The 25,400-nt window shown below is 36.2% G+C and overlaps 1 protein-coding gene across 1 annotated transcript in view; it reads left to right on the top strand.

Moving 5' to 3' along the window:
- Positions 1-25,021, top strand: part of Grxcr1 (glutaredoxin and cysteine rich domain containing 1) — a 106,228-nt gene extending 81,207 nt beyond the window's left edge. Inside the window, exons 3-4 of the mRNA XM_026387512.2 lie at positions 15,561-15,626; positions 24,842-25,021. Of these exons, the coding sequence (XP_026243297.1) occupies positions 15,561-15,626; positions 24,842-25,021 (246 nt within the window). The remainder of the gene's footprint in view (positions 1-15,560; positions 15,627-24,841) is intronic.
- Positions 25,022-25,400: the final 379 nt, after the last annotated feature.

Genomic DNA, 25,400 nt, shown 5'->3' with positions numbered 1-25,400 from the left:
CAAAGACATAAATTTACTACATCCAGTGCTATTTTATGACTCTAATAAGTCATCTTTAACTTTGACCTAGAGTTACTTGGAGAATAAATCATTGCAGTTTTTCTAACTTGTATATTTTGATACATGGGACTGTTGGTTTGCACAATCAAGAAATCTTGACTAATAATCTATGAGTTTTGAGATGCACTATGTAATCCTAGTAAAATAACTGATTTGTCTGTGATTGAGTTTTATTTTTGCTTCAAAAACTGTAGTCAAGTATTCATTTCATTGTGAATTTATACAGGAAGACCAAAAATAAAACATTTAGATTTATTATACAGGGCTGTAGTCCTTAATTATGTATATGTAATATACCTCAAAATTGTTACTATGAAAGATGATAAAATAACATACTGACTGCATAAAACATAAACTCTAATAGACACTATAACTTTTTTGTATATTAATAAAACAAATATATTAATAAAATGTAGATAGACAAGAAGATGAATGTATCCTCTTCTCTGTCTCCTGCCTCACAATGGTGTGATTACAAACCCTCGTAACTAAGTACTTTACATTTTACCTCCTGAATATTGTTTACTTCTGTTTCTTTTCCTTAATTTAAACTATGTCAGTTTAGTTTCTTACCATGTTTAGTTAGTGGCCATTTTTATGACTTATTGAGTAAATTTTTTCATATGTCATTTATACTATAATTGATATATGTATGTACAAATGTTTGATTATTAAAAGGAGGTTATTGGGCTGGGGTTGTGGCTCAGCGGTAGAATGCTCACCTAGCATGCAGGGGGCACTGGGTTCGATCCTCAGCACCACATAAATGTAAAATAAAGATATTGTGGTCCACCTAAAACTAAAAAATAAAAAAAAGGAGGTTATGACCTGCAGTCATGGCGTATTTGGGGTAGATGATGTCATAGATTTGGAATACTTTATGTAACCCCCCATCTCCACTTTTGCCATCTGTGAAAAGCCTCAAGTATTTGGTGTGGGTTATTATTGTTCACAAAATAGATTGGCAAACTATGATTTTAATGAGCAGAAATGTGTCTATTTACATAGGCAGTGTCTAGCTAATATTCAAACACTAATTAAAATCTATGGCAGAAGAGAATAATCACGAAGCTGAGATGTCTGAATTTTTTTTTTCTTGTGTTTTGATGCTTTGAGATGGACCCTTACAGACAGTGGAGTGCCCCTGCCAGGGTGAGCTAATTCCTAGAGGTGGCAAACAAATGGCTTTGGAAGGAGCCTTTGAAATGCAAACCAACCAATCAGAGCCCACACCCACAGCCACCTCCTCTATGGGATTCTCACACTTAGGGCCACTCTGCCCCTGCCCTAATTTACTCCAGGGCTGGTATCAGATATATAGGGACAGTCTGTTTCCCAAACCCCACTGAAATTAACCAAACCAGCCAATTCTAGGCTAGCTGACCCTTAACTAGCCAGTTAAGGCTCCTGCCTGCTTTCCCCCTCACTCCCTCTGCCTCCAGGCAGGCCCTGATGCTACTTCCACCCCCTTGTCCCTGGCCTGGAGTGGTGACCCGCCTCCTCTTCAGAACTGTAAGCACAAACAGTGTTTTCCTTGGCCAGCTGTCTCCTGATCTGCTGCCATCACCACACATGAATCACCATTAAACCTACATTTTAAAGTAGAACAGATTAACATTTTTTTTAAAAAAAGCTTACATTTATTGAGTACTTTGTGATAGGCATGGTGGTACATGCTTTTCACAGGGGATCTTACTAGGTCCTGCCAGCTTTATGAGGTAAATATTATGTAGCCTCATTTTGCAATTAAACGTTTTCTTACTGTAAGAGGGTAAGGAACCTACCCAAAGTTCTATAGCCAGGAAGTGGTGGAGTAAAAGTTTAGAACAAGACTTTCTGCACCCAGCCCTCAAGCTCAAATATGCCACCACTAGGCTGAATTCTGCAAAATCTAGAAAACTTGTCCCTTTGTTTCCATTCATTCTTGTCAACTATTGGCAGATTCTTTTTTTAATATAAAAGAATATGAAAAAAAAACACACTGAAATATCTGCTCCATTCCTAAAGAGCTTCACATCTTTATTTATGTAACAATTGCACTATGTGCATGTAATTGAATAGAACATGTAATTTGTCACACCTGAAAAATGGAAAATAGGGAAATCACAATCTCTAAAGACAATTTCACCAAAGTGCAATTGAGTGACATATTGTAAAGGTATCAATGATTGGATTAAAAGTCATCAAAATGGCCAGGCTTCATAAGGCCAAAAATGTTTTTCCATGACTCTTAATAAAAACAAAAAAGAAAACCCAATGGAATTTGCATTTGAGTGGTCATGCTTAGACTTCACCCTTGTGACATTTCTCCTAAAAGCATCATTGGTCCAGGACATGTCACATATCCTGACTTCTCCATAAGGCAGAGAGAGTCTTGTTTCAAGAAACAATCACCTTGGAAAATGTAAATTTAAACAGAAAAAAAATGTTTTTCACCTTTTTGATCATTCTTGATGATAATCATTAGTTGGAATTTTATAAATTTTTAGAGCTGACTTAAAAAAAAACACAAATTAGTAGACTTGTCTTTCTCAGCCATGAAATACAGCTCATGATGGTGATTTGATATTTGGTACCAACATTATTAAGTCCCTCTCAACTGTCAAAACATATTTTAAATAAGCAGAATTTGGGAACAAATGACTTAATTGACACACAACTCAGATAACACATGGGTCCCCTGACCATGCAGGATCTGAGTACCAATAAACTGAGTCACAAGATTGCCTTCTTGGTGCCCATTCAAAATCCTCACCAAGAGTTTGGTGAATTCTTGACAGCAAAATGGGGAGAGGCCTGAGGGCTTGCATTTTTATGGACACTTCTAACTCAAGCATGATGTCTTTCACAGTTTCTTTGTGCAGTTCTTCTCTATATGTGATTCCTGCAAAGTACCTGTGAGTGGAATTTACTCAAGAATCAGAGGGTATGTGAGAAAGGTAGAGGAGGGACTTGTTTCAGTCCCCACAACTTCTAGTTAAATGTGAGCTTCTCCATGGTCCTTCTGGCTACAGGGTTTCTCGTGTGCCCTTGATTTATCATCATCTTAATGGCTCGCCTCTCAACCATTACTTCTGGCAAAATGCCAGGGGCCATTCCGACTGGGCTGTGGCTCTCAACATCCTACAGAGCAGTGCAGCAATTCTCCTTCGTGGCTTTGGGTTCTTACTACCTCCCTCACTGTCAGATTCATTCTTTCCCTCAAGAAACCCCAAGATCAGGGTCCTCCTTCCAAGAAGCCTGCTCTGTTAAAGATAACTTGCTAGGTGCAACTAGTAGGGATTTTTAAAAAGTCATTGTTAAAGTTTGTCATACACTGAATTAAGAAAACAGCTTTAATTCGCTAATGGATCTAAAAAGTAGACAGATTTAAAAAAATCCCAAAGCATATTGTTGGCTCATTTGTCTGTATGCATCAGTAAACAGAAAACAATCCTATTAAATTCCTAAAATCGTTTGTGATCAGATGGTTGCTGGAGTTTAGCTTCTGCTTAATGTGACTTTTATCTTTGGTGATTCGTGAGCCCACTTTTGATTATTATTATCAAATCACAGGGGGAGAGGTGGAGAGCACTATATCACCAAGGCATAATTTTTTGCAGCCATATACTTGGACTGTATGCACTTGGCTCTTTTTTCAATATAACTTTTCTTTATCAGAGATGATTGGATGACTTTGTACCAGAGCCAAATTTCCTTCCCTGGTGGTCAGGTAACTATTCTTACACTAAAATATACTTTGAGCAAGCCTCTACTTTTGTTTCTTTTACTTGTCTTAAACCTAGTTGTCTCATTCTTCTTATTGAATTTACCTTGAGGAGGAGCTAAAAACCAATCAAACCTCAAGAAATGGTAACTTGGCACTGGGCTTATTGCTAGACTTTGCAATGTATCAAACATGCTTTCTCTCTCTCTCTCTCTCTCTCTCTCTCTCTCTCTCTCTCTCTCTCTCTCTCTCCCCCCCTCTCTTTTGGTGCCTCTTGGGGGTTGAACTCAGGCATTTGACCTCTGAGTCACATCCCCAGCCCTATTTTGTATTTTATTTAGAGACAGGGTCTCACTGAGTTGCTTAGCGCCTTGCTTTTGCTGAGGCTGGCTCTGAATTTGGTGATCCTCCTGTCTCAACCTCCCCAGCCACTGGGATTACAGGAGTGTGCCACTGCACCCGGCCAAGCTCTCTTAATTGAGTTTTGACTATTGGAAAATACCCAGTTTAAAATGCTGAACTCAGGAGTCAGTGACAATTATTCTGAGAAAAATTATTTGCATTATGTGGCATTTTCCTAGAGGAGAAATGTTTTTGGTTAGCATTTTTTTTTTAAATATAAGTCCTTAGCAGTATACCTATCTCACTGGAAGCTTCCAAATGGCTTGCTTGTAGATGTACATGTCTGTGACATCCGGTTTATGTTTCATTTGCTTTTCCCCTGAATACTGGGTTAGATGTAATAATGCTGTGCTTCCCCATCTTTTCATCCAGTTTATAAATCCCTGAGGCAAAGAAATGATTATTTATTTTGGTCTCATAGAGAGAGGAGGTACTGCAGTTTATGGTCTGTGTTGAGCCATGGTTTAGTTTCTGAGGTGTTTTCTAGTATCTTTGATTTTAAAACACATCTGCAGGTCATGGTAGCTTTTGAGAGGTCAATGGGATGTGTTTTGTTCTTTGTACCATAGACTTTAACTGTAATTCAATGCTCCTTTTTTGAGGACTGATGCATTTTTATTAAGTTTAACCATAACAAATTGCTGAAGCTCTAGCATTTTTGACAATGAGGACAATGTCATGTAGTTAACCCTTACGTTGCTTAGGAACAAAGTGCCACTGCAGGAGGGGAGACTGTGACCAGGTTGCAGACTATGGGTGACAGAATTCTCTAGTTTGAACACTGAGTTCTCACATTACCATCTAAGGTAGGCGGGATATGTGTGGGGAGTGGGTCATCAGTTGAGGTAAGGGGCAATGACCTGACAGCTGTTCCCTGAGGCTTGATCTTGAAACTTCTTGTTAATAGAAGGCCGCCAATGCTTTGGTAAAGAGGCTACGGCTTGGACTTTCATTCTGCAATTTTTTTATGAGAAAGTAAGATGAGTTTAGTCCCATGTTGGGCCCCAGTTACGTACAGTGTTAACTTAAATAGATGTTTTTGCTTTCCCAAGGCTTATCTTCTCCCAGGGTGGGAGGCAGTGGAGGAACAGGTAACTAAATTTATACTCAAGTCCAGATTAAAAGTTGCAATAAGATTAATTAATAGGATCTGGGATTGAGAGCAATTAGGAAAAGGGATATATTTAGTGATCAGAGGTTTGTTTGAAGTTTTGAGACATGAAACATATACTAAGAGGCAACCATAAAGAGATCCTGGGAGCTGGGCATTCCCTATGTAGAGATTTTGTACATTTAAGCATGAGCTGGTGCTCTAAGGAAGGAAGGAGCCGGGCATATTCCAGGAGCTGAAAGGAAGGTGAAAGAAAACCCTGAGAGGAATTCAAGGACATAAGACAGAGACCAGGCTGTGAGGTAGGGCTCGAGAGATAAGCAGGGCCATGCTGTAGACTACTGTAGACCCTGTAGACTACTGATCAGCTTCTGATATCAATAAAAAACAAAAGTATTCAATGTTTATAATCGGGAGAATGCCAAGGGAAGTGATCACTTACGAGTTTGTGAAAGATCATTCAGGCCTCGTGGAGAAGATGGGAGGTGAGCAAGAATCAAAGCCGAGTGATGGTGGACCCTTGCAATAGGGTGTTAGCATCAGAGATGAGAAAAGAACACATTGAAAATAAACTGCAGGGGATCTTACTGATGGATTGAGTCTGGGGTGAAGAAGGAGAGGAGTCAAGGTCAAGTGCTAGAATGTGGGTACTTGGTGGTACCCTTTGTAGTTTACTAAATACATGCTTTAGCTTTAATGCTCCACATTGTTTTAATGTAAGGATTTATGCTTTGGGTCTCAGAGGCTGCCTCTTTTATACATTCTAATAAAATTCTTGGCTTTTCCTCTGACACTTTGTAGCATCTTAACTGGTTAATTTTACATTTTCAAATATTTTGCACATTTTAATTTATTTTTAAAGTGTTTCTGGAGCTCTCTTTATCTTGATTTTCTTACTCTGCTGTGGCTTTGGTTATCACACCTTATTTTATTAATATCTCTTCTTCAGGTTTTATTTGCTGAGTTATACTTAGTTTTTATTGATATTTCATTGTATATATATATATACATATATTTTTAAACTTGGAATATGTTCTTCAATTTTATTTTATACTTCTTCAAGTTTGTTTTCATTTTTTGAAAATCTTTTAGTATTTAGGATTTTGTCTTTTATCTATGATCAAGCTTTTCCTTAATAGACGTCTGGCAATACCAGTGGTCACTATATCAATACCATTCTTGTTAGCCCACTTCTAAACAAAGGGACTGCATATTTACTCTCCAGATGGCCCTGACACAGACCTGCCTATGTCCTTTAGCAATAGCCTGTATTTCCATCCATTTGTTTTTTGGTAAGTAAAATAGAAGACACGATTCAGAACAACATAAGATTTCACTGGTTTATGACCTCACTGGTGACACAAATGAAAAGCTGAAAGAATCTGTGAGGGATAAGAAATGACAGGACCTAAAGATCATGTTCTGCATCATCTACCATCACTGTTTATTGGATGAAATTCACAATATCATAGTAGCCAGGGTGTGATTATAATACTAAAAGCAATAGTAATAATGGTAACAATAGTAACAGATGCTATTTATTAAGCATTTAATATGTTCTAGATTGGACTATACTTTAACATGTATTCCTATCATGCTAGAGGTAGATATTATTTTAAACATATTTATAAGTGAGGAAAGTGAACTTAAATGAAGAAAGGCAGGGAATGGGAAGCTAGATGGATCTACATTTGCATTCTGATCTGCCAACTGTCAGCTATGGGATCTTGAAGACAAAATTTTGTAACTCTTGAACTTACATAATCTCTTTGTGTCTCAGTTTTCCTGTCTTTAAGACTGAAGATTTTAAAAGACAGCTTGTGGGGATGCAGTTAAGAATAATAAGTGATGCTTGTAAAACATCTTCTTAAACAATTAGACTTCTCCTGAGGGCCTGCTCCCATGCCATTGCTCAAACTCCCTCTTCTCCACCTTTAAGAAATCCTTCTGGCCTGGTCTTCCCCACTGAACATGGAAGGTCCCCAAGAGATGAACTACATACAGAAGCCCTGTAACTTCGAGAAAATCCCAAACTCGCTTGGCTTGGAGGCTATAGAGGCCATGACAGAGGGCAATGACAAGGGAGTACCAGGCTTTGTTCTCAATCTAGAGTTAAAGACCCGGATTTATTCATCTTCCCAGAATAAGTACTTCCTTGATTTTCTTCTTCAAGCAGGACACAGTTCTGGTAGGTAGAGTCAGTCCCTAAAAGAATGGAGGAAAAGGCTCTAAAATATCTACCAATATTTCTTCTGGAAAAGTTCATTATTGCTGCGTTGTTTTATTTCTTTCCCTAAGCATTGTAGATAAATTGTTTAACTTTGGGTTGCATCCAAGAGTTTGTGTGGGACTTCAATTCTCTAAGGTCATACTCATCCTGTGTCTCTCTCTCTGCCTATCATGTCTATTTCTGTATCTCTATCTGTATCTAAATATGTATGTATATATGTACACACAGACAAGCATGTCTGAGCCCACGAGGGCTGTTATAACAACGTATCACAAACCAAGTAGCTTATAAACAACAGAAATTTATTTCTTATAGATCTAGAGGCTGGAGGCTGGAAACCGGAGCCTGGGAAGTAGAAGATCAATCAAGGCACCAACGGATTTGGTGTCTGGTGAGGGTCCACTTCCTGATTCACAGATAATCAACTTCCCCCTGTGTCCTCCCATGGTGGAAGGGAAAAGCAGCTCTTTGGGGCCTCTTTTATTAAGAGCACTAATCTCATTCACGATGACTTCTGCTTTCAAGTCTGAATTACCACCCAAAGGCTCTTCCTGTTAATAACATCACATTAAGGGTTAGGATTTCAGTGTTTTTTTTTTTTTTTCCTTTTTGAGGATAGTATACAAACATTTAGGCTATAGGAATCTCTCTGTCTCTCCCAATACACACAAAGACACACTCGCACACACACAGATGTGTATTTGTCTATGAGTCTGTGCATCTACTTAGCTACCTATCATCACTATGAATCATAGGCTAGTGGTTCAAACAAAATATATATATTTATTTATTTTCCAAATAAGCCTGAATTTGAAGTGGTCCAGGGGTAAAGATTCCTCTCCTCTATGAGTAATTGTATTATTTTATTACAACTTCCTCTAGGGCAATCTCTACTTTCATGAGTAAAAATGATTTGTCCCTATCACACTTTTTCCAGATTGTTGAAAGTTAGAAAAAGGAAGTATAGGAGGAACAGCTTGCTTTTCAGGGTATGGCCTAGAAGATGCATATATTACATCTGCTCATTTCTCACTGGCAAGAATTTACTCTCCTGGTTACACCTAACCCCACCAAATGCTGGACAGTGCAGTTCTTCTCCAAATGCTATGTTCGAATACATTGCAGAGCAGATTCTAACAGGAAGAGGGGATGGTGGTCATGGTCTGGGGATAATTGCTCTTCATTATTAACAGAAGGAAGAAAGTTCCAATAAAAAAAGATTTTTGTAGTTTATTTAAACAAGAAAAAATGGTTACAGTGAATTTTTCCAAAAGTTTTTTTTAGAATGAGGCTCAATAGAAAGTTCATAACTTAACACTAACATTCTGAAAACAACAAGAGTAAGTCAATATTGTCCTTGTTACTTAAGATTTCTATGTGTTGAAAAGTATATTACGTGTTTAATGTCTGTTATTTCATTTGTACTTTAAAACCCCTACATATTAGAAATAGTTTTCTCTTCCATGCTGCTTTGTGAGGTGCCCCATCTAGGGATCTGGCAACAAGGTAAGTGGTGGGGAGCTACTTCCAATCACTTGTATCATTATCTGATACATTTCCTTTCCGTGTTTTAAATCAAAATGGAAGTTTTGAGAAATTAAGCAACTTGCCTAAGCTCATGAGCCAATAAAGAAGAGAGACTGAGCCCTGTCTCAATGTGGCTGAGCCCACAATTCTAATCTCAGTGCTTCAGCCTTTCCAATATACATTTTTACATAAATGACTTATTTTTCTTCAACTCAGGATTATGGAAAGATTATCATGATCATCATCATCTCCATCATTTTTTTTCTGTCTTTTGAAAACATGTAACAAATAAATTCAAATGGGGAATGACCATAATAGAATAAAAGTAAGTGATTTATTGCTGGTTATGCTGGTTACTTTCTGTTTTCCCTCCAAAATCCATTTAATCCCCTCCCCTGGCCTACTCTGAACCCCAGGAAGGCAAACTTTATAGACTGCTGCACACAGGTGCCTTTGCCCTTTGACTTCTGACTGGATTCCAGTTAGAGGGTGAATGTAGCAGGAAGTATGAAGCAGGCAAAGCAAGGGAACTGGGGTATTTATTTCCTCTGCCATTGCTGAGTTCCTCTTAGCCTCTTTTCTGTGGATACCTCTCTTATAAGTTTCTGCAACATCCTATCTTCCCATGAACCCTAGACCTCGGGTGGCAAGAGCTTCCAGTTGCTGACAGCTCCTGGGTATATGGACTAAGTCTATAGGTTTACATAACCTTGTTCACATTAAAGAAGGTGGGACTTTCTTTTAATGTTTCTTAATAAAATTGGGAATGCCACCTGTTTGCTGCAAGGATCCTGAAGCTAACTTGGGTTATTACTGTAAGTTAAAAAAAAAAAAAGTTTGACTAAAAAATCTTAGTCTGGATACCACTTTCATATAATTTGATAATAACTTCAAGAGGATGGCTTTTTTTCAATAAAGAAGCAAACAATTTATTTTGATGGTGTAGTTTATTATAAAAATCAGAATTGGCTTCCATTGGAAATCATTCTTTACCATCCAAGACTCTTTAGTGTTGTATCACCTTTTAGAAATAGATACCTGTTTCATTTCATGACCATGAACTTCAGTACACTGCAGACAATTCTTTGTAGGAGTCAACTGGGGTTTTACAAAAATAGTAAACTAGTACAGAAATTGTCATGGAATGGAATAAGCTGCAGTGATGGATCTTTAGTAACCAATCTATGTTCAAACATCCCTAAATCCCATCTGGGCTAAGAGCCCATTCAAGTTGGAACTCCTTCCAATGAATGGAATTTTAATTGACATTTTGATCATCTAATTATATTTCTCAATTACTATCACAATGTGAATCTTCCTCAAAATATCTACACTGCCCCAGAAAAACAATCAACTCAGTCTTCTTCAGCAATATTATTCACTAACTTTTCTCACTCTTTTGACTTTTCAGAGAGCCCTGGATAAACAATACCTACATATCTCATATTAAAGAAAACTTAGTCATTCTACAACTTACCAGACAACTTTTATGGCCTGAAAAATCTTCAGGTTTCATGCCATCTTTTCTTTGTAATAAATCACAAATTTGTCTTTCTTCTCACTATCTTGCATGAGTAATAAGCACATATTAAGCCCAAGTACTCCATTCATTCCCCCTCCTTTTTTATTACATTCTATTTTGATTTATGGTAACATCTCCAGAAACTGGAAGACTCTTTTTGGCCTCCACTATTCTTTCTTTATTGATTGTCTGTAGATAAGAAATATTTGTGGACTCAATTTATGTACTTGACATTGATTCTTAGGTAATTTACTATTATTAAAAATAAATGACTAATATTTATTCCTATCTTACGATGATTTAGACCCTTATATAACATCTCATGTAATTATTACAACAACCCTATAAGCATTATCGTGAGCATTTTACAAATGAGGAGACTGAGTCTTAAAGTGTTCCAACTGCTTGTCCATGTTAACTTGTAATTTGAGGAGTTTTAATCCTGGGTCTTTTTTTAAAAAAAAAAATATGTGAATTTAACCATTGCATTCTAAAATTCATTTTTGCAAAGAAGATTTAGGGTCACTTCAAAAAAAAAAATGAAATCTGTTACATAGAATAGTCTTCTGATTTCTTTTAGCCCAATGCCCAACATGACCATTTAAAACAAAATCAGTCTCGATACCACTTTCGTATAATTTGATAATAACTTAAATAGGATGGCTCTTTTTTTCCAACAAAGAAGCAAATAGTGCATCCCCATGACAATTTATTTTGATTATATAGTTTATTATAAAAATCAGAATTGGTCTCCATTGGAAATCATTCTTTACAACTACACTAAACAGTGGCTCAGCACTAATTATGTGAAACTATAGTTCCTCTCTTTGGTAGAAATTTTCTGACACCCAAAGGCCTGTATTACATAATTGCATCAAAAAAGTCCATGAGTTCAGTTAATTTTGTAGTTCATTCTTCCTGTAGGGACATAGGAAAACCATGCTCTTTAGAATAAGATTATCCACAGGAGCCTTTACTGTGTTTTTAAAGACACTGATGGGAGATTACTACTCCTGCTTTGAACCATTTCCAGGTCTAAGTATTTGGTATAGAACTCCAGAGACTCCATGGAGTTTGTTCATGCACTAGAGAAGACCCAGAGCTGATTCCTGAAGTAGATTCTTTTTTTTTTTTTTTTCCAGCAGGGCTCAGATGGCCCATTTCCAGGCAGAGTTGATGTAATCTCCCATTTCCAGTGTGAATGACATTGCAACAAACATTTATTGAGCACATCCTTTGGCAGACATCATGCTAGTTTCTGGTTGAGCTCTTTCAATGCCCAAACTGCCATCTGCTCTCCTGATTACACAGCAGAAGGGTTCTTTATCAGCTAGTACTAGATAGTCCTAGCCTCTTGGTCCTCATCAGAGAGTGCAACCAGAGTACAACCTTCAATGGTTTGATCTTTGTTTTCCATCAAGTGTCCAGCTGAGAGAAGTGATAGGCAGAGGACATCATTTACATAGTATTCATCCTTCTAGTTATCTGTCATTCCATTATGAAATCACATCATCACGGTCTCTTGCATATCACAAAAGTGCATTTTGATACATTTGCTGGCTTGTTTTTCTTTTTTGAATCAGTAGTCATTAGAAGACATAACTGCTTAGAGTTTAATGCTATATTTGCTACAAAAAATGTTGAAGACATTAATGTAGTAAATACTTACAGATTGTCTATGGTGCACTGAATGAAAGTCATAGTTCCTATTATCACCACTGGGTTTGCTGTCTAGTGAGGCAAATGTGATGTGAGAATACTTACAGAGGAAGATATGATTGATTTTTGCTGGGATAGTAAAGGATTCTTTATTGAGAAGGTGACCTTTAAATTGAAATTGAAGGACATATAGGAGTTTTCCAAGAGACTGGGGAAAAGGATTGACAAAATTTCAGGCAAAGAAGGATGGAGCATGTACAAAGGTATAAAATCTCATGGAGTGACTTGGAGTGTCAGGAGAAGAAAAATTGAGGGTATCAGGCACTGATGATGTTAAAGGCAGTGTTGCAAAGATTGGTGCAATCAATAGTGAAGGCATTTATGGGCCAAAATGAGGTTTTGGGTTTTTACCATAGTCAGTAGAAGATACTCTAACAGGCACTGTGGGGTATGCCATAACACAGGGATAAATAAATGGCAGGAGGTAGTGAGAAGTAAAAAGAGTCTGGTTAGAGCTAGTAGGAGGGATGTAAACCTGTACTGGTGGGATTTAAGAGCCATTATTATTGTAGCTTTTTTTTGGAGACAAATTTTGGGGTTAATGAAAAAGCAAGAATATTATCTGTTAAATCAGCTAGTCTATCTGAAATAGTATGTAAGACATCATTTGACTACTATTCTAAGAAAAATCTGTCTTGTCTGTTAGATTATGAGAGTGGCTAACTGGATGGTAACTGCAGGCAGGTAGAATATGGCTATAGGTGGGTTTCAGGGGACATGTATTTGGAGTTTATATTTTGCCCTTGGACAGCAGAGCTCTCTCTATCTGCTTCCTGGTACCATGTCCTGAGCTGCTTTCCTCTGCCACACCATTCTACCATGATGTTCTGCCTTATCTCAGCCCCAGAGCAGTGGAGTCTGCCATCTATAGAGTGAAACCTCTCAAAAAGTGAATTTCAAATAAACTTTTCCTTCTCTAAGAAATTGTTCTTGTCAGGTCTTTTTGTCACAATGGCAAAAAAAAGTTCACTGAAAAAAGAGCAATCTATAATTTTTGCAGTTAGGCTAAGATCCTCATTTAACTGGAGTTGCTGTTAGGATCAGAGAGGGGATCTTCTGATTTTCTTTGTACCATTCCCAGAAATCTTGCATGTAGAATCACCAATGATAGGAAGTTAAGTTGGGGGAAGAGACATGAGACCCAGTAGGGAACAGGAGATTTTGCCTACTGTTACTGCTTCACATGTGGCACATAGACCAGAGGAGTGGTTCCAAGGAAGAGAGCCGAGGACATGGCCAGTAGAGATGTAGAGGTCATGTGAAGTAGCAGCACTGAGAGAGGAGAGTTCCTCCTATCAGCTGCCTCTTCTCTTACTGGGCAAATGTTTCCCAGCCTTGAGCACTTGATGTACTTCATGCCCTGTAGACACCAGGGTATGTTGAAGGACCATCATGCCTTTTTATACATTGCTTGATATGAGCAAAGCTTACATTTCTCCTTTGAGGTGGAATCTACTTCTTTATTAGTAATGCTGTTGAAATTATTTTGCTGAAACAGAGCAAATTTCATATATTTAAGAGCAAATGCTTTTCTTGGCATGTCACTGTAGTCTACATAGTAACAAAGGCAGAGTGTTTTGATGGAGAAGGGGGCGTAGAAACAGGCACATGGAAGTTCTGGCACATTCATTTTGTTTGAATTCATCCCTGTGAGTTTTCTTTCATTTACGAAAAATGAGGCATATATTCTTTTTACTGCCTTAGTTCCTGTACCAAATTCCACAGAGCCAGTCCCCCATTTTAGCTTAGCGAATTCTTAAAAGAAGTAGAATGTAGCAAAACTAAAATATTACCAGTTATTACTAAGTTTCAGACCTTGATGCTTTGTCATGGTGTTTCATTACCTTTGCTCTTATTTTGGCTGTGTCAGGTTTGTATTACTGTTAAGACTACCAACATATGAAAGAATATAATCTGCCTGGAAGAGCTATATATATTCTCTATAGCCCTGTATATTCATTTATAGTGTGTTTAATATATTGACCTGATATTTCTTATGGTGATTAAGATGACATGAGATATATAAACTAGTCTGAAGCTAAATGAAACCAAGGACTAGAGTCTCCTATGTAGCACTACAGAATTCCCTACTCTCAGAAATCTCACACAATCTTCCTGGCCTAAGCCAAGCCTTCTGTACCCTCAACAAGCAGATCTCCCTAACGCTTATCCCTTGGGTGCCATTTTTATTTCTGCATCTTTTATTTGGCATTTATTTTCCATTCTACATTGTGGGTTACTTTTTTGTATGTTTACATAAAAATATATAATAATTTCCTTAAGATCTAAGATCCTCTTTACATTTTAAAATGGATCTTTGTGTTTCCCACCATGCTGAGTAAAAATTGGAATCTGAACATATTTATAGTGTGATGGTATCCCTCTCTTCCTAGTTCATTAATGAAGAATGGATTCGACACCTACTCTGCTAAGCAATGCAGACACAATATAAAATTCCTGCTCTGTGGTTGTACATTGGGAAATGGAGTGGGAGAATATAAGACATTGGAAAAGAAAGAAACTGGAGTAGTTCAAAGGAACAGAGGAGTTTGTTGGAAAGTGAATGCATTGTCCCTTTTTTTTTTTTTTTTTTACTTTCATAGCAAAGTTTTAGAAATTAAAAGCAGCTCTGGAGCAAGTTCCTGGCTGTGTGTAAGTTCCCTGTAAATGTCTTCCTTTGGTAACCTTGGAATTATTATATCTCACTGACACTCAAATTCTACTAATAATAGAGTCTACTACATCAAATGAGGTGATATTTGGTGCCTGACTCACAATAATAATTATTATTGGTTATTATCATTATTTTCATTATTAGCTGTTATTTTTATATGCATGAGTCTAAGGAAGGTCATGTCCAAGACTGCCTGGAGTAGACACCAGGGTATCTTGAAGACCAGGGACCATCATGGGCAGAGATAACCCAAGGTTGGGAGTTTGTTCAAAGGCTTCCTTTCCCAGATGGCATAGTTGACTCCTTCTACTCGAACATCCCAAAGGGTATGCAGGATCCTGCCATTTCTGGACTTGTGACACTTGCAGCTGCCCGGAGATCAACCCCTGCTGCCAACTTTCTCTTTGCATATAGTAAGCCTTACTAGAGGGGTGAAAATTTGAGAATAAAGAAAAACTTCTTTGGGGCCTTCTGGTTTGAAATTTACTCAGATCTGAAGAGAAGAATCATGTTTATTGTTTTGTGAGTTAAACTTTCCTGGCTAGAACTTTGTTTTCTCAAATACTAACACCATGGATTTTCTTTCCCCCCACCCTTTCTTGTTAATAGGGTGCTGAGAAAATTTTGTCAATGAATGAATCAGGAGAACTGCAAGATCTCTTAACCAAAATCGAGGTAATTGTGCTTTTAGCAACTTATTTTTAGTAATCCAAATGTTAAGCACATTCGATTGTAATTCGGTTTTCCTAATTGAATTTCCCCCTATGTTGTTACAAACATGTAACAGGATACATGTGATGATTTTAATTGAATATCACATGCCATTAGGTTTGCTCCAGCTAAAGTGACTTTAGTACTAGGGTTGAATAATCTCATACTATTACTTGAAAATTTGGGTCTGCTTTATTTGAGCCTAATTCTCTGTAGCAGAGATATTGATGAGGTGTTTCAAGTCTGGCATTTGTGTTAAAACACACTTTAAAGTTTTGTTAAAACTTTTATTTTCCCCATGAACTAGCTCATCATTTCTAAAGATGAAAGAAAAAAGTTATTTCTCTCAAAACCACATTTTAATTCCCCCCCATACTTCTAATGAAAACATCAGAGAAATACTATTCAAATACATAATGCATCAGATTAATATGCAACCAGGGAACCCTTTTCACTTCTCTGATAAATTATTGTGTTATCCTGTTTCTTCCTATATGTAAAAAAGATTACATTCATTATCATGCAGATTGGGACCTTTTGAGAATGAATGTCCCTTTTCTGGGACAGCAAACATGAAACATTGCTTTCCTGGATGAACTAGGCTGGTCTATGATTACCCAGTATCTCCATGCCATTATCTCCTCTTTTAGTCTTAACATCCTTTGCTATCCTTATTTCTGATGCTTTGCCAAATCTTTCATTTCAGTCAAAACAAGTATTTATATTGTGATCTTCCCTAGAAGGAAAACACACTGTATTCATTCATTCGACAAATATTCGGAGTATCTACTATTTATTGGCATGTTGCTAAGGGACATAATTGTGCCCTGTCAAAGAACTGGTTGCATAGAGCAATAACTCAGAAAAGTTTTGTACTAATTTATGTCATAATACAATAGCATTGCATTTAGATACTATGCTTCAATAAAGATGATAGAGAGAAAATATCTGGGAGGAAAGGTCCCTGGATATAGGAAGGCAATGTACCATGATCTGATTAGTAAATTAAAAAAACCATAGGGTATTTTCAGAAAGCTGACCTTGTGTAAGAGTGGTTTAAATTCCCTTGGTTTGCACAATTTATAACTTGTGAAGTAGTATGTCTTGCAAATCAGAGGATATTAACTCTAACCTCAGCTCCACTGATAGCTATGTGACTTTGGGCATATTTTTTCATCTCGCAGAATCTTGGTTCCTTTATCTATTAGATGAGGGTGTGTACCTCTTGATCATTAATATGGATTAAATAAATCATTAATATGGATTAAATAAATCCATTCCATTTGTCCCCATATGCAACTCCAATCCTATGACACCATTAAGTTAGTGTGTATCCAATCATTTAACTTGGTTATTTTGTATTATTATTATCTCTGCATACTTTAAATTTATATAAATGGCATTATATAATATACCTAATTTGGTTTTAAAGTATTCTCACTAGGTACCTATGCTTTTCACAACCATCTACATTGCTATGTGAGCCTTTAATCTACTCATTTTAACTGCTGCATGCTTCTCCATAGCAGCCATAAACAATAGAGTTTCTTTGATGATATGAATATCTTTTATTTTTAGTGTTCAAAATAGTAATCTCTAGCTGCTAATGGCTATTGAGCTATGGCTAGTATAACAGAGGAACTGGATTTTAATTTAATTTGATTTGATCTAAATCAAAATTTAAATTCACACCTAGCTAGTTCTTGTTTTAGACAGTGTAGCTCCACAGTGCCCACATATTTTTATCTATCTTCCCACTTTTCCACTGATGAACACCCAGGTTTCCTCTCATTCCCTCCTTCAAACAAACAGCACTGCAAGAAACAACAGTGAATGTGTTCCTTTATGGGTTTCCCAGGAGTAGAAATGGCTGGAGCCTTGCTTGTGTGTGTGCCTAATTCTAGATGGTGCCAGATGGCTTTTTGGAATGGTTGCATCAGTCAATATTTCCTCCTATAAACAAAGAGATTTCTTGTGTTTCTATATTCCTGGAAATATTTCATATTACCATTTTCTAAAAATTTTCCAGAGTAGAAGCTATAGAACTATATAACCTTATTGTTTTAAATTATGCATTGCTGATTACTATTGAGTTTGGGCATCTCATTGTATGTTTGTCAGATTTTTACATTTTTTTCTTATGTAAATTCTGTATTTTTATACTTTTCCAATTAAAATCACAGAATTATATTTTTTGGGAGATTTGATTTTTCAGAAGATTCTTTTCTAATCTAGATATTAATTCTAGTTGTTTTAGTCATTGACATAATATCCTTTTTTGTTTTAGTCATTGACATAATATCCTTTCTTTCATGTGTACTTTATCCAAAAGAAATCTTCTAATAAGATAATAAAATCTACCATTTTTCCTTATGTTTTGTGCCTCTGAACTTTAATTTAGTTCTTCATCTGAGAATTCCAAAGATATTATCCTCTATTTTCTTTTATTAGCTTTGTACTGTTTTTTTTTAATATCTAATTCTTTAATTTATATTCTACTTCTATTTTTTAATTATGGTGAACTAGCTTCCTAACACCATTTACTGAATAATCTATTATTTCTTTATTGCTTTGTTGTGCCCACTTTACATTATAATGAATCTCCTCATGTACTTGGGTCTTTGAGCTTTCTAGTCAATTCAATTGATTTGTTTGTTTCTTATTACACCAATATAATACTGTTTTTATTTCCATTGTTTAATAGCGATTTTTTAGGGTCTTGATAACTGACTTAGATATCCTTTATTTTTCTTCTTTTGAGTCCATAATTCTTGAATTCTGCAATTTAACACCACCATTTTAGATCAATAGAACCATTCTCTCTCTCTCTCTCAGCTTAAAATACTTTGGAAAACAGTGAAAGTTTCTCTGGGAAGCTGAGTGGATAAGACTTGTTGATAAAGGTTGACAGCATCCTCCCAGGTGAGAAACTGGCCAAATGGCGCAGATGCATGTGGAACAGAAGGTCGTAAATATGAAGACCAAGTTTCATACAGCTGTTTGTAGCAATGGGGTTCTGCTCCTAAGGTGACAATTTGTAAGTCATCCTTCTAATAGAATATGAGCTCCAGTGGATACAAACTCTTATCTTTCTTATTCTTTCCTTTCCTGCTGGTGCCTAGAACATGGATGGGCATATAGTGGGCACTCAAACATTTGTTGAGTGAATAAATTAATGATTCCTGTTTCATTGAAGGATTTTGAATGAGGTAAAGCAGTTAAGAGATGAAAATCAAAATTATTATTTTATATAGGAAAATGCTTGGATGAAAAGAGTATTTTTAGTAGAATTTATTAATTTATATATTTATGTAATTTATTTATATTAATAAAAAGGCTATAGGTTAGAAGCCAAAGGTATCTAAGGATTCCTCCAAATGACAACCAAGACATGCAGAGAGAACCCGGGGAGCTCAGAGATGTATTAGCATACCACTGATTCTGGCAGACACTCGGTTCAAGATCTTAGATGGCAAAGCAGCTCTGAGTAAGCTTTTGCCTGGCTTTCTTTATTTTTGAAAATATGAACAAAAGCTTTACTGTCATCTCTGCTGAGCTTGCCAACATTGTATCCATTTTCTGCCCTTAATTTCTTAAAAAGCTTAAAATGGTTACCTAGTCTGATTCCCCCCAGGGGGTTGGTGACCAGTTATTTGTTGTTCATTAAAAACAGAGTTTTTAATTTTAATTAAATATAAAATATAAAATTTTAATTAAATATAATATATTTATATAAAATATAAATATTTTATATTTAATATTTATAACCTGATTCCCAGCTATGCAGCGAGATGCTGGAAATGGCACAGACCGTGTGACAAGGCATTGGAGCTGTCAAAGACTGTCCTGAGCCCCCCTGCAGAGGATGGCCCCTCTTAGGGAGCAGACTCAGCAAGTTCAGAGGCCATGGCAGCAGATCCCCACTTTCTCACTTGGGCAATCAGGTGATGTCATCTGCTTCCCACTGAAAACTGATAACCTATTAAGCAGATTTATAGCACTCCATCCCATTGGGCTACAGAATTAGGCTCCTATATTCAGGTATAAACATTGAGAATTATAAATACAAATTTCCCGTGTCTGCATTTCGTGCAGTGGCTTTCCCTCCCAACTTTAAACTAAGAGTGCTGGAAACACTGTTGATTAGGAAAGATTCTGTTTAATCTTTTTAACAGCGTGGTCCAGCAGTGAGGTGTTTTAATAGGCAATTAAAAAGCATTTGCTAAATTAAATTGTCGTATCTAGGTACAGAGAGAGATGATTATATCTCAAGTGTGTGCTTGTCGATAATTTGTTACATGAATAGATCTACTTATAGACAATCTGGATGATGAGGTTTGTTGTCACAGGGACACAAATAAATAACCTTCTCTTTGGTAGGTGTTTAAGGTACTTTCATACTCTACTAGAATAGGATTGGATGATCTGAGGTTAAAAAAATATTTATTTTTTAACCTGATTAATATTTTATATTTAATATTTATAACCTGATTAATAACCTGATTAATATTAATATTTAATATTCCCTGATCTTGAAGATGACACAAAGGCTCTTGATTTTGGTATCTTATTTCTATATTAGAGGACCTGGGATCAACTCTCTCTATTCTCCAAATATGAGTTTGTACCACAAAGTTGACAATCATTCATGCACTCCACCCTTGAGTCCTGGTCCCTTGGGTCTTTTGCTGTACATCTGAAATTTCTGTAAGCTTCAATTTAAGTGACTGGAATGAATCTATTCAAAGATCTAAGGATAGAGCTGAGAGGTCCTCTTAGGGGAACAAGGAAGTTTCTAGTTCATTGCTGTAAACACCAATGCCTATGTAGTTCTTGGCTAGTGGACACTAGGTAAGTATTTGTGAAATAAATTAATAAGTAAAAATATCTCACCTAGTAAGTTCTTTAAAAATGCCCTTCACCAGAAATACATGAACAAAAAGAGGAAAAGGGGAAAGATGATTTCATACTCCCCTTTCCTTAAAATTTCATTACAAAGAGACATGCCTCAATCTAAACCACTATTTAGCAGAGGAACATTCTGTGATTGAGAACTCCAACGATGTCTGTTCTCAACCAGGTCTGCATGGCTTCTCATTTGGCTGGCAACTAGGGCACTGAAGAGCTGCCTTAGATTCCTGAATTGCTAGAGGGTCAAAGTGTTTGTTGTTATCCTCTTCATTGAAAGTGGAAGTCTGCTTTGTTACTAACAGTTATGACTATATTGTTAACCTCAGTCATTTCTCCATCTTTTAACCTGAAACATTGTCCACATTCTTTGGAAATTTCCTAGCTTTTTTTTTTCTTTTGCATTGTTCTGTAAAGAAAAAAAAACTGAAGTCTTGGACTTTGGGTGAGTCAGGAGGATCTATTTTAAGCAAGTTCTTTGTAGAGAGTACTTTAAATTGGAATGAGAATTTCAGTTTTACAAAAGTGTTCTTTGAAGGAGGTAGCTAGGAATGACTGACCTACTTATTTTTGTTAGAAGAACCACTGCTTTAGATTGTGTGGGATGATGTAACAATAATAAGATTCCTGAAGACTGATAGAGCAAGTAAGAGCCATAGTGGGTGCCCTCAAGACCCTCCTTTTGCTCCACATTCTGTGTTAGTCACCGTATTTATTCTTCTAATTATTTTACACTTGGGGACCTCATGTATGTATCATTTGAGCCAACAAACAAACAAACAAACAAAAAATAATTATGCCAATGGCTCAGCTCAGTAGTAGTAGCCCCTGCCTAGCATGCATGAGGCCCTGGGATGGATCCCAAGCACTGCAGAACAAGCAAATCAATAAATAAAAATCAGCACACTACAGAAGAAAGCCCATGGATTTTGCTCATGAAGAGAACACTCCAGTTCTTATCTTCTAGTGGTGACCTGAATTTTTTTCCCCCATTAAGAGGCTTTGTTTTTCTCTTTGTAATATGGCAGTATCTATCATATGGGGTTGGTGTGAGAATGTGTGTAGGCAATGCGTGTTTAAGGTACTTTCATACTGAAAGTACCTTTCATACTTTCATCCTGAGCTGGCTAAGCTGTCCCTTTTCTCTCCCACATGTATGGTTGAAACAGCCAGGTTTTCTGGAGAATGGAAATGGTCTCTGGATCTTTCCAGCACTGCCTTAAACATCATAATTAGCACTGGACTGAAGCACATTTGCTCACCCTTCATTATAGTGGCAAGACCTTAAGTCAGAAGGTTAATTATAGAACATGGGTTTGATAAAATGAGTCTAAATAATAGAAAAATTGCTTGTGGTTATGTTGTGATCATAAGCAATTTAGTAGTTAATCAATATCCCTTCAAATAAGGATTTATTAATGAAACACTTGCTAATAATGAGTAAACTTGTTGAATGCCTACTATGCGCCAGGTGATATTCTATTCATCGTATGTGAATTAATCCTGACTCTTCTCACCAACCCTTTGAGTAGGACAGACTGTATCATAGAATTGCTTCAATTTTGAGGACACTATTCTAAGATGGCTTTGATATATTTATGATTCCCTTTAAGAATGAAAATGACCTTTCAGTATTGATATGCTAATTTTATTTTAGGAAAGGTATTGTTATGACTTAATATACATCATTAAGAAACAGTAGACTCTTGGTATTAGTGGATTTAACATTTGATATTTGTGGTTTTTGAAAGTAAGCATTGTAAGTCATACTGACGGCCCATGGTGTAAAAAATAAATAATTTTTTTTGAGTTACCATTTTAAATTCTGTTTGCCAATAGTTTGGTGTCTATAGTGAGTGATGTAGGTAGAGAATGAGCCTAGGAAGCTACCTAATGCATATCATTTCAGCTTTTCTATTCTTTGCTTTTCATTCCACATATAGGTTGTGGGAAAACCGTATGCAATTCAAAAATTTGATCATTTGCATGTGTCTTGGGAAATAGCAGGATTGATATTCAGTTAGTGTACATCCACACAGCTATACTGGTTATTAAAAAAATTGAAACATGCCTTGAGTGGTTTTGAAGATACTGAAATAATTTTTATTGATTGAAAAGTAGCTGCTGCACAAACAACTCTCCTTTGCCTGATATCCTGTCTTCTACAGGGTTGCCAGGTAAAATACAGGATGCCCATTTATATTTAAATGTCAGGTAAATGATCAATAATTTTATAGTTTATGTTCAACAGAATATATAATTATACAAACATTATTTCTGAAATTCAAATTTAACTTAGCATTCTGTATTTTTATTTGCAATTTGGACCACCTATTTTCCTAGGGCACTATTTATGATTCAGCAGTAATAAATGAGATTCTGGACTCAGGGGCCTTAACATCCTTGCTACACTTCTAGGTAGTCTCCACATCTGTTCTGTGTAGTTGGTGCCTTTGTTGTAGAAGTCATAACCATTTTTAATGTAATCTCTCTTTCTAACTTTAATTATGTCAAGGATATCTCATAATCTCTCTAAAATTGGACAAGAACAACATTACTTACTAATTCTCTTATATTTGCTTTTAAAATAGGTTCTTTTTATTATTGCTAGATTTGCTTTTACTCCAGATATTTTTCTAAAGACTTTTTAGTATTATAAAAATTATAACTTCAGTGTACCTTTCTTGGTGTCAATTCTTATACCAAGCAATGACAAAAAACCATTTAAAAAATAACCAAATTGCTACATTCGCTCAATTCAACTTGTTGGAAGACCTCTAAATCATTACAATCTTGACAAAGTTCCTTGTTTGTGTCATTCAGATTGGCAACCACTACTTTCCAAGAAAGTAATTCTGTGCTGTTAAAAACGAGCTATTTCATGGGTTTTGCCATCTTAATATGATAGCTAAGCCAAACTGTAATGGTAACTGAATCTTGCCACATACAGAAAATGTACATCCGAAAAATAGTCTGGAAATATATAAATTTTAAGTCAATCATGTTCTTAATGTTTGTTTTCAAAGTATGTTTCCCAAGCTACTTATTATGAGAGAGTTATATTTATTTCCATGGAAAAAGTTGTATGTGTTAGAGAAATGTTTGGTTAAATACAGGAAAACAGGTTCCTTTTAAGATGGATTTTTGGAGACTTTAAGATATGAGATTTTTAACCTCTAAAGAAAAGCTGTGTGCATGTGCAAGTGTGTTTAGCATGTTTCTCTGAGTATGTCTTTGGATGTATTCCTACATTTGCCAACCTTGTTTTAGTAATTATTTTCTTTACAAAGCCAAGCTTTCAAATATTGATGCAGTTTCCCATTTTACAAGTCAGAAACTGACCATCCATTCACTCTTTTCTCTTGCTATTTACCCTGTTATGGTTCCTAATGTCCCCCACCTGACAGAGACCATTAATAGACTCTGACAAAGGTTACGTGCTCAGAAAAGCAAAGAGAAATACATGTGAATGATTTTCAAAATATTATCATCAATGTGATGCCTAATGATTTTTCATTCTACTATTAGGATTCTTGAAGTTTGCTTGAGATAGAAACACTGGTTGCTACTGTGGGACATTTTATAAATGCACTTAAGATTTCTAAGCTTGTCCCTTAAGTATAAAATGAGGATAATGATGCTTGAATTATGTTTTTATTGAAGAAGATGACTATATATGTGGAAGATGGATTGGGGGAAGATTCTACATAATAAAGCATTTTAAAGTGCTTTGAAAAGAATAAAGCATTGTTCAAACTGGCAATGTAAAGATGGATATCATTGTTAGAGGCTCTTCCACTTTTTAGCTTATAGTTTCCTGATTTTCCAAATTCACTATTAGAGGTACTATTCTATAAACAAAGACATAAAGCTGTTAAAAAATACTAAAGGGAAAGTTAAAGTATTTTCTTTGTTGGAAAAGTAAAAGTAGTTTCTTTTAATGCAAATATCTAGCGCCTCAATTACATCATGTGTAAAAAAATATATATATTCCTAGGATGAAACTCTGGAAGGTGTATATGTTAAATCTACAACTTACCAGCCTTTATAAGCCATGTCTGTGCTGTCAATGGGGTAATGAAGGAAGACTCCGCTAATTTCCTCCCATGGCTTGTGTATATTAATGACAGGTCATTTCAAATTCACAGCCATGTTATATTGTGCCAATGTCACTTTACAGTCTCTCAAAAGACAGAAAGATGGGAAGGCTAATTGAGTTGTTCATGCTAACAGACTTTCTATTCTCTCTTGTCCCATTGTCCCCTACACAGAGAGTGCAGCATCCACATGAGTGTGGCTCCTGTGGAGGCTTCGGTTTTCTTCCATGCTCCGTGTGCCATGGGAGCAAGATGTCAGTATTTCGAAATTGCTTTACAGACTCTTTCAAAGCCCTGAAGTGTACAGCTTGCAACGAGAATGGTCTTCAGCGTTGTAAGAATTGTGCTGCTTAGTGTGAGCTTCTGCCCAGGGAAAGACGACTCATTTTAGTAACTGAAAGTCATCATTTGATTTATATTTTTTTTTAAAGAAAGCCATGTTTTTGGATTAATCAATAAAGTTTGTATATTACAATTGCCTTTGTTTTGAATTTTTTCTGTGATTGATTTTGTTGATTTGTTAAAAAAAAATATTTGTTTAATAATTAGTTTGTGCTAAGACCTGTGCTAGACCTTAGTTTCTAAGTGGCATTAAGAGAGTATGCAATACCATTCCAAGATACCCAGTCTGGTTTGCTAAATGTGTTTCATTTTCTAAAGAAAAGACACAATGTAGCTAATGGTGCCTATTGTGACCCTATTGTCTGGGATGAGTTAGTGTAACTCCCTAGAT

This window comes from Urocitellus parryii, chromosome 10 (genome assembly GCF_045843805.1).
Source record: "Urocitellus parryii isolate mUroPar1 chromosome 10, mUroPar1.hap1, whole genome shotgun sequence".
NCBI lineage: Eukaryota > Metazoa > Chordata > Mammalia > Rodentia > Sciuridae > Urocitellus > Urocitellus parryii.
This window is presented reverse-complemented; position numbering and strand designations above follow the sequence as displayed.